Source organism: Cibotium barometz, chromosome 18 (genome assembly GCF_041138505.1).
Source record: "Cibotium barometz isolate CiBa-2024 chromosome 18, ASM4113850v1, whole genome shotgun sequence".
Lineage (NCBI taxonomy): Eukaryota > Viridiplantae > Streptophyta > Polypodiopsida > Cyatheales > Cibotiaceae > Cibotium > Cibotium barometz.
Genome location: NC_141063.1, coordinates 34276757 through 34287624, shown reverse-complemented (window position 1 = coordinate 34287624; position 10868 = coordinate 34276757). Strand labels below are relative to the sequence as shown.

The window sequence follows — 10868 nt, the reverse complement described above, 5'->3', positions numbered from 1 at the left end:
GCCAACCTCCTTAATTGGGCTCACCTTCTATGAGCAACCCACCAATGATGACATCATTGACCTTGTCGTCATCACTGAGGGGCCTTGCCCATACCCCCTACTCTCCCTCCCGGACCACCAAAGCCCTCCACTTCCTCCGTCACCTAAGGTAGGAGATTTTTTACAAAAATCTATGAGCTACACACTCCCACGTTACACCTACCAGGGCCTCCTCATCCTCTACCACAAATGCCACCTCCAACTCCAAATCATCCATGCCACTGGGATCATGAAATTTGATGACTCCCACGTGGCCTTCCCCCTTGACTTCTACCCCCAAGAGGCTGATGAATCCCGCATAGCAGCTTCTACTCCAAGTGCCTAGACAACAACTCCTCTGACAATGACAACATCAACAACGGAGGTGTCGCTCTAGGCAACCCCCACAAGCGATCCACCCCCACCCTCGTCTCTTCCTCATCATCCTTCCCCCCTCACCCATCCCAAACCAGCACCAGCTCTCAACCACCACCATCCCCACCACCACCAGGGACCACCACCATTTCCCTCTTCCCCTCACCATCCTCTACACCCCCTCACATACCCACTCCTCCTCTATCACCATCCCCTCCATCACCCCCCACCCTCAATCTTCATCTAGGCCTCCCACTCAACCTTAAAGACGTACCCTCAACATCGACAAGGTCCCCATCTTTCTTTACTACCACCCTCTCCTCCACCATCCCAATCATAATCACTGCCCGCCGACCTCCCTTCCCCCACACCTTTGGAGGAAGATGAGATCCCCCTGCCGCCCCCGCAGGAGCATGAAGAGATAAACCCACCCCTCATCCCCCTCAATTGACACGACCCCCTAGATCACACGGAGTTTGAGCAAGACATCAACATATTTCTCGGTCAACAACTCCAACATGCCCCAATCAGTAGGGTTATAGACCAAATGGACATCCATGTCCTTTAGCCTTATCTAGACACCAAGCACATCACATGGAAGCTAACATGGCGATTACTAGCGACCTCCCTCCACGGCTCCCCCATTACCTTCAAACTTATGGGCGAGAAACCGTCTTGGCGTCGGTTTTTTACTCAAGTCGTACATTTGGGACAAGTACTACAAGGCACCATGCCACCTACGTGGATAAACCCCGAGTACTTTCCCATCTTGGACGATGGGCATGGGACCTCTTCTAGAAGAAACACACAGCAAACCCTAACCTCCAATACAACTTTCTGTGGTTCGCCCCACCCACATCCCGAACCCCCTGCACCGAGGCCACTATGCTCACAAAGATACATGCCTTCATCAACAGATACGAGCAGGTGCCTCATCTAGCAATGTGGCCCCACCATCTACTTCTTCCACTTAATCATCACACTTATGGAGGCCTTCCTGGATTGGAACCACAACTACGAGGGCAGCCAAGGCCTCTCCTTCAACCTCAACAAAGGCCCAACCTTGAAGTAGTTGTTCGGCTACTATGAATGCATCCAATGGATGCCCGCTTGGCACCTATAGACCTTCGAAGATATGATGGAGACCACCTTTTGGACCCACTACAAGTTCTTCCATCAATCCCCCCCACATCCCAAGTTGTGGTGGTATGACTTCATCCGCACCTACTCCATCTACTACCGCTAAGTACCCTTGCTAGCTCTGAGGATGGATCAAAATTAGGGAGGGGGGTATGTTAACCACACTAGTTAACATCATTTTCAAGCGTGGTTACACTTCTTGTAACTCATTATTATGTAACCACCGCTAAGCACTTCATGTAAAAGAATATGGGATGACCGAGCTTACAACTTGTGTAATGCTGATGGTCATTGGAATGAGCCTAGGTGTACTTAGAGCTAAGAAATCAATTTTGGGCCCCCAATTGTAAATGGGTGGCTAACCATTGTAAAAAGTGAGCTCATGTACATAAGTGATTTATGAAATATGAAAAGGGACAATCCCATTATCAAAATTGAGTTTTTCCTTCTCTCTCTCACTCACTCTCTTGTGGCTATGGTGGTAGGCTTGTGTTTGTGAATGCATGCTTGCTTGATTGTGGGTGTGTGCATGTAGGTGATGATTCTTGTCTTGCTCTCTCTTCTCTCTCTTCTTGTCTTCTTCTTCTTGAGATCACTCTTGCAAACACAAAGGTATTGGGTAGAGGTAGAGCTCTCCATAGATCCCTTCCTCCTTTCTCTCTACCTAGCTTGTTAAAGCTCCATTTGGGTGACACACATGGAGGTGGAGTGAGCCCCTAGCGGTCTCACATCGGGGAGTTAACCCTCATTAGGATTGGCTAAGTGCTAGTCTCTGAACCGACCCTTGCATGGTCTTCCTTCTCTTCTTCACTCCCTCTCTTGTGCAAGGTAGCATGATGATTTGGTTAACACTTACCATTAAAGAGAAAAGAAAGAGAGTTAAAGGGTCATTAACAATGAGATTAAGGTGGATCAATTTTTAGTTAAGTTAGAGAGTCTCTAGATTAGTTGAAAACCACTAATTTGGATTTAACCTCTAACTTTAGCCTCTTCCCACACCTACTTGTCATTAAGAGGGAATATTAGTTGTCCCCTACTCGAAAATTCAAATCTTCACGCACCCTAAATTCCAAATCGCACGACGTACGGACATAAATTTATTTTTCATACAAAAAATGTACACTTATAAAGCCATGGCTGTTCACTCATATAAGACTACGGCCGTTCACTCCTAAGCGTATGGATGTGTGCTTCCCAAAAGAAAACTTTTAAAAAATCATACACTCATAAAGCCACGACCATTTATACATAAAGCCACGGCCCGTTTATACATAAAGCCACGGCCGTTCACTCATGAGCGTATGGATGTATGTACCCTTCTGAGAAAAAAATGTTTTTAAAAAAAAGTACACTCATAAAACCACAACCATTCACACATAAACCCACGGCCATGATCATTAACGCTAAGCATACAGATGTACGCTTCCAAAAAAAACTCTCTAAAAAAAGAAATTGAAAAAAAAGTACCCTTATAAAGCCATGGCCGTTCACACAACATAAGGCCACGGTCGTTCATTTTTCATAAGGCCACAACCGTTCACTCCTAAGTGTACAAACGTTCGCTTCCAAAAAAAAAACTTTTTTGAAAAAAATATAAATTTTTTTAAAAAAATAAATCTTTATCGCATACATAACCAATGTGGGTGAAAATCTTTGAACTCATGCCAAAATTCCACAGTGATGAGACCCCCTATCCCACCTAGAGGTCTTTAACCAAATCTGTCAAGCGTTTGAAATTTTTGATGATGGAACAAAGGTCCATATCTTTGGACTAAGGCAGTGTAATGGTTCCAATCCTTGGACCCTCAGCACAAAGGCACTTTCAAAGCAGTCAAAGAGGCCTTCACTCTTGGATTTGCACCCTCTACGGGCCCAAATGGAGCCCGGTTAATTAATTGTTCCACTTGGAACAAAAGCCAAAGGAAACCTTACACTACATAGTATACATTAAGTACCTTGATTCATGTTGCAAAGAAAGGGAATGATTGAGTGACAAGTAATTAATGGACCATTTCCTCTTGGATTTGCACAATCCAAAGCCTCACAACCATCTGTTAGTGAAGGACCCCTTAACCTTTGATCGAGCCTGCAAATGGGCGATATTTCTCGATGACTTCTTGGGCAGCCTGGTGGCGAGGGTGGCCTTGCGGTCTTCCAAGGTAGCCTAAAGGTGTTAATTGGCTAGCGTGGCCTCATCGAGCACCTCCTAGGTTTGTTGTTGGTTGGCTTTGACGATCAGCATACGTTGTTGGCGGTTTGATGATTTGTCTTGAGGGTTGAAGCTTGGGGAGTGTAGCTAGGTGTGGTTAGAAGGTTGAAGCCTATTGTTAAGGCTAGAGGGAGAGGGAGCTACTCCACCAGCTGGGGGTACAAAGGCTAGTTGAAAAAGAGCTAAAATTGGGATTATCTCATAATTATGATTAGTAGACTTATTAGCAAGATAACTAGGCTTAAAAACCAGATGAATACTAAGCTTGGCTCTGATACCATGTTAAAAAGCAAGAAAAGTGATGAGCTATGGTGGATAAAATGCAAGAATCAACATCATTAACAAAGTAATTAGATAATGATTAAGATGAGATTAGTGAACAATTAACTGATAGCTTAATGTACGCATGGATACTCAAAAACGAGCAAATACTCATTAGGCCAATGCCTCAATTTATAGAGTTTACATCCACAAGATGCCAAGCATCTAATCCCACTGATCTCTCCTTGATTCACTCCACCTCTTTTGCTTGATTCTCTCCACCTCTTCACTTTTCTCAGAATATTTCCACACATCCTAAAACTTCTCATGCTACCCTTTATTCTCTCCCAATAGATACCTCTCACCTTTTCACTGCTACTCACTCATTTACAGACTCTCTTTTACAACCTCTTGCTAAGGGCTTGTTCCCGCACACACCCATTCACTTGTACATTTCAACAAGACCATCCCATCCACATAATAAAACCATGTTAAATCCACTCATAGTAGATAAATTTAATGGTGAAGGTTTCCGTGGTAAAACTCAAGTTTATTCTCATGAAATATAGGCTTTGGGGGATAGTAAGTGGAAGAGAGAAATGTCAAAGATTTGAAGGGAAAGATAAAAGATTTTGGATAGGACTAATTCAAAGAATTAGATGCAAATCTTAACAGTCACAAACATCCCAACACTATTGGGGTACTTGATTTGTGGATTACTTTTTAGAAAATGAGTATCATATCAAAACTAAGATGTGAGCGCATCTTCTAAGTTATGGCTAGGGTTTTTTATTGAACCAAGGGCTAAAACAAGCTCTCATACAAATGGAACTTGACCATAATCTGGTGTGCTTTCATTATTAGGAGTCTCTTAACCCCTTCTTTACAATATTTGTATATTCTATTCTCCTTTGATGTGATAAGGTTCCGTATGTTGGATATTTCGTACAAAAACTATACATTGGAAATAACCATGTGGAGTGCAAATTCTTTTTGTGCTAGATGATGCACAAATTCTTTTACAAGAGGAACTCATGCTTGGATGGGAATGGCTAGATGCCACCAAGTGTACCATCTACTAGCCCAAGCATATAACTATGTTCCATGTGGAGTGCAAATTCTTTTTCAAGAGGAACTCGTGCTTGGCTAGATGCCACCAAGTGTACCATCTACTAGCCCAAGAATATAACTATGTTGAAGAACCACTCTAAGGAGGTAACAATACCACTTTGTGCAGACAATGACAAAGTACCAAACATGGTAGGTATCCTACCTCTACTTTTTGAAAGAAATGGCCTACAAAGTGTACCATCTATGACAATGACAAAGTACCAAACATGGTAGGTATCCTACCTCTACTTTTTGAAAGAAATGGCCTACAAAGTGTACCATCTATTGGCCCAAGCGGACAACTACATTGAAGATCCACACCAATGAGTTAATATTACCATTGAAGAGCCACTATTACCTCCAAGGTGGTAATATTACCACGTTGTGCTAACAATGACAAAGTACCAAACACGGTAGGTATACTACCTCTACCCTTTGAAAGAAGCAGCCTCATCCTCAACTTCCCATCTTCATCATCAGTAGTCTTCCCAAGCAAGAATACATCTACCTCCCAAACTCCTTAATGTCAAAACTCATGAATGAGAATCCAAGCTTCTACATCCCAAGAATTACAACCAAAATCCTCATCCTCATGCTCAAAAGCCTCTGCATCGACTACCCTGCTAAATCTAGCCTTGGCCTGTAATACCTTGCCTTAAAGACGCCTCTCTATTATAACCCACCCCAAAGTGCACCCCAACCTCCAACCATGATAGTAGCAAAAACCAATGGTGGTTAACAAAAACTTCTCCTCTTTCCCTAAGGCATCAAAGTTTGGATCCCAAAAATACTCTAGTAGCAATTTTATCCCTATGGGGGTTGGGATACTAGTAAGAAATTGCAAGACTGTGCACTAGCACTGTGTGTATAGGTCCTTGAGTTTTGGGAATAATTCAAGGCCTCCTTCACCATGTGTGGATCCTGTTCCCTTTGATCCAAACACCAATAATACATTGCAATAAATTCATGGAGATGAAGTGGACACTTATTGAACTCTATTAAAAATATTAATATGAATGTAGAACAAAAAAGGGAGTATTTTGAGAGAAGGGTTACAAGGATTGTGGTTAATCACCCTCCAAAAGAGTGTATTGAGATACCCAAGATGGATCATTTGAGTCATAATATATCATGAGACCATCACCATATATTGATGTTCACCAAATGCTTAATATGATGCTCCCAAAATAAAATCAAGAAAGGGAAAGATGGGATCTCGTTGCTAATTTTATGTACAATTTTTTAAAATTTAAACGAGTTTTGGATTTGTATGCTAATCAAGTTGGACCTCATAAGTTTTGGACACAAGTCCCGTGTCTTGAGAAATCAAGAATCAAAATCTTAATTTGTCATTTTTTGCTATTATGTACATTTTGTTTGACTTTCAATGAGTTTTGGAGAGAGGTTCAAATCTATTCAATATATTTTGGATTTTCTTGTTTGGGAAACATTTATAGAGATCACTTGATCAATGATCACTTGGCCAATGGTGTATTTGAAACATTATGGTAACATTAAGGATACTCCTCCTTGTCACATGGAAAGAATGGATCATGTTGAAATAGGAGATGGAACGATTTTAAAACAGACTTATAGGGTGAGAGGCACCCAATATTATTAGATTTTAGATACTTGCAAGGTTTGGATGAGGAAAAAACTAATTCAAAAAGAGATTTTGGAACACAAAAATGCTACTAATGAAAACACAAACATGTCCATAAAATCAAGCATTGCACATAAAAGAGGATACACTTGTTGTAAGAGAAGTTGGTAAAGTGCTTTTATGCAAGTACTAAGGATGTGATTATGAGAAATTGGAAGAACATCACAATATTACCCCTGAACTATATCAACAGATTATGGGTAGTTAGGACTCTTGGATTAAGGCATGTAAAATACCTACTTCTTGGTAACCTTGCTTAGCACACTCAAAAACCAATAGAGCTATGGGAAAGAATCAAATAGCCTCACATTTCCCCCAAAACTTTGCCTCTCAATAATCCAAGTACAACCTCTCCTTCTTGTCTAAATATGTTTTTAAACTATTGATATTTTTTTTACCCTTCATTGCATGCATTGCAAGCAATAATAATATAAGGTTTCTTCTTGTAAGTTCCTGGAATCCCTCTCCCTCACTAAGGTATTTTTCTTATTTGTCTCTCTCTCTGCCTCTTGGTTATTGATGTTTAGGGGGTCTTTTTCCTATTTTGAAAGACCACCTCAACTTTAAAGAGAAAAGCAATGTATTTATGTGTGCATCTCTCTTTGGGTTACGTGGGCCCGCATTTGACAAATTCTAGTGCTTTGTTCCCCATGGAAATCACATAGCAAAGCACAAAATGAAGAGGAGAGAAGAAAATTAGCCCTCATGGGTGGTGTATCTCTAATCGACAAGCAAGTTCGTCCTCAAGAGATATGGGTCTACCAGCAGTTGTCACTTGCTTGCATTCTTTCACCTAGTGAGTTGCAAACTCCTAATGAGAGTGGCCATGAGATGCCATCTACATTGCCACTTGCCAGTGCACAAGCCACCTCTTGGTGGGTAGGTGGGAGAGGGGGGAGTTTGTGGGGATGGGACCCCACCAATGTTCATGCATATGCCATGTAGCAAGTGGTCCACAGCTTGCTCCTTGCACACCACCATACCACACAAGCTTGTTTGGATAGGCTTCAGGAACAAGACATACACCTCAATTTACCAACATGAGTACACATCTTCCACTCCAGTCAACCTATCCTGTACATGTTCAGTATTCCCAGTTTCTCTACATTCTAATTGGACTTTTACATGCTTAAGCTTAGAACCAACGTCCCAAGGACCATCATTTTCAACCTTGTCCCTATTCCTAGGCAGCTTTTGTCTTGCCGACCAAAAACTTCATGTTAATCCTCCAAATTTGCAAAACAACCCCATCAAACATAGCACCATATACAAGTTGCCCACCATATACGAGTTACAGGTTGTATAACACATAAAATGTTGAAATTCTTTATTAAAAACTTGCTCTCAAAATCAAGCTCCTATGTCAATTTCTAAAAGCACTCCCTCTTATGTTTACAGTTATATAATGAAATCAACTTGTCTCCCATGAATTCAGAATATTCAGGAATAATTGTGGTACAAAATAATAATCATCAAAAGCACCCCGTCATTAGAATCCTTATTTAACTTAAGGTGAGAATAATCGACACGCAATGATACAGGTCAAAATCCTAACGTCTTCCAGTAACCATCTTGGTGAAAATTCTTGCAAAGCTCGCCAGTCCCAGAAATCGAGCACGCATGCTTCAAAAGAAGAGTTGCTGAAAACAGGCATGTTCTATGGGACACTTTTTCTTACCCACAACATCAAACGGTAGATGTCTGCCATCGCATTAATATCTTACTTGATTGAAGCACACATCTTTGATATAAAGAGAAAGGTGGCTGCTGGCACATTGCTGCAAAACTATCCTCGTGTTTTCGCCCGCTTCATCCCTGAATTGCTAAAGGGAGAGATGCTTCCACTCCAAGATGGCGAATCTTCCCTCAAAGTACCATTCAGCATGGCAAGCTCACGAAGCTGCTGTTTTTTAAAGTAATCGTGTGTCTCATCCTGAATAGACCAATAGATTGATGTTGAATAAGGAGAAAAGCTTAACCTATTATCAACATTCAGCTGGCTATTGAGAGCAAGCATACATAAAAAGCATACCACAGGCTTTAGGAGGTCTTCAATTATCTCTCGGGCATTATTTAACTGGATATCGATCACATGGGCAGGTTGCTCTGCTTCAATAAGAACATGCAAAGGCTCATTGAGATGCTCGTAACCAGGTTTGTCTCGAAGCTTCTCCTCCTAAGAACAGACTCACAAAACATAACTGTCAGTACAGCAACAATAACATATGCACACATGATAAGAAGGGCATATAACATGATAGATGTGATTTATAACTTCAACAAATCAAAAGCTTTATCACAAACAATCAAACCAAAGCTACAAGAACCAGACTTGGAGCCAGCCAAATCAAACAGCTACCTTATCAGTATCTCTCACAGAACCCCTTCCTCTGATGAAGACACGGCATCCTGTGTTGCTTTCAACACGCTTCAACGAATTGCCTCGTGGTCCTAGCAAACGGCCCACAAAGTTAAACTGCAAAAACACCGACGACAGAAATAAGGCCACCTACCCAGAATAACATACAAAGGTTTCACATCAGAAATGATAAACATAATTGCACTGATATTTCTCTTTATTTTTTATTGTTTTTTTTTTGCGCCAGGAAGTTCCAATGTTGCCCTAACACAACTTTTTTCTGCAAAGACCAGACCCAAGAAAAAAATACATTGGGGTACTTGTCTGCTGGTACTTCAATTCGTATGAGCTTTTTAATCACAGGGCCTGGGGAGCCTCCCGGAAGACCCCCCACACCAGGTAAACCACGCCATGCCATGGCAGATGCCTGCTGAACCAGCCTCTGTACACATTTATATTAATAAGCAAGCTGGACAAATCAATTAATATAGGAGTATCTGTGATAGAATCCTTGTATAATTTTAAGAGATTCGAATGCAAAAAATACCTCCGATTGGAAAGCAGACCAACCATTTGAATCATGCCCTGCTCCATTTGACAACAAACCTCCAGATGCAAGTAGACTGCCATGCTCTAAAGCATCGTGTTCCCCGTAAGGAGTGGTCCCCACCAAGCTAGTTAATCTCATGATCTCTGCATGATAGCATACCAAATTTCCATGATTTCCTTATAGCACCTAAAAATCAAGTTGGTAAGTGAAGTGGAGAGGGCAACCCAGACCACTCATGTCATTGGCACCAAAGAGTAGGTGCGAGTTCATGCATAAAGATATTTCACCTCAGTAGACAAATCTTCACAAATAAACAATCGAACTAAGTGAATGGGTGCAAGTTCATGCATAAAGATATTTCACCTTAGTAGACAAATCTTCACAGATAAACAATCGCACTGAGTTTTAAAACATTACTAATCTGAAATTATAAAGTTTCCTCGAGCCCCGGGCCTATACCCATTTAATGAAATTGGCTGTAGTAGCCACAATAATGTAACATGCTTGGGTTTGTCATGCGACATCTTCTAGAACGTTTACAAACTCATCTTCCCATACGCATCTCCTTAGCACATCATCCTTTCCAAGCTTTATATAATTGTCCCTGATAAATCTTCACATCTTATCTTTGTTCAATGGGTGATCTTGTGGAAAACCATAAGCAAGAATTGTGATATCTCATCCCTCCATTCAAGTACCAAATTTAACAAGCATCAGAAAGGTCATCATCGACGCCGATGGCAGGTTCACCGCTGGTAATTCGAGACAAATGGCCAGCTAAAACATGTTGTAATCCTTTATGTATAGTGATCATAAAGTTGAATTCCGTAAAGTAACCCTTTCCGTATAGCTAAAACATCATCGACGCCGATGGCAAGTTCACTCAGTAATTTGAGACAAATGGTCAGCTAAAACATGTTGTAATCCTTTCCGTATAATGAACCTGAAGTCAAATTCCAAAAGCAAAAGCAACCAATGTGATGCAGGTGTCTTCTCTCTCTACTCTCTCTCTTTTGTTTATTTTCAGGTTTTCTCAAGGTTTTATGCATGAAATTGTTGTTTTCTTGAAGATAAGCTATGTACTCGCGCCACCACAATAGGGGTCGAAATAGCCTTCGGCCGACACCCCCCCCCCCGGCCCCCGGCGGCAAGTTACATTAGATAAAACTCCTTGGAGGAGTCT

At 41.4% G+C, this 10868-nt stretch overlaps 1 protein-coding gene across 1 annotated transcript in view; it reads right to left on the bottom strand.

The window, feature by feature from the left end:
• Positions 1-8079: 8079 nt before the first annotated feature.
• The window catches only part of LOC147629232 (KH domain-containing protein SPIN1-like), a 67927-nt gene continuing 65138 nt past the window's right edge, over positions 8080-10868 (bottom strand). Inside the window, exons 3-7 of the mRNA XM_086812488.1 lie at positions 9683-9828; positions 9446-9577; positions 9136-9252; positions 8809-8952; positions 8080-8709 (exon numbers count right to left, since the gene is read on the bottom strand). Of these exons, the coding sequence (XP_086668614.1) occupies positions 8563-8709; positions 8809-8952; positions 9136-9252; positions 9446-9577; positions 9683-9828 (686 nt within the window). The 3' untranslated portion in view covers positions 8080-8562. The remainder of the gene's footprint in view (positions 8710-8808; positions 8953-9135; positions 9253-9445; positions 9578-9682; positions 9829-10868) is intronic.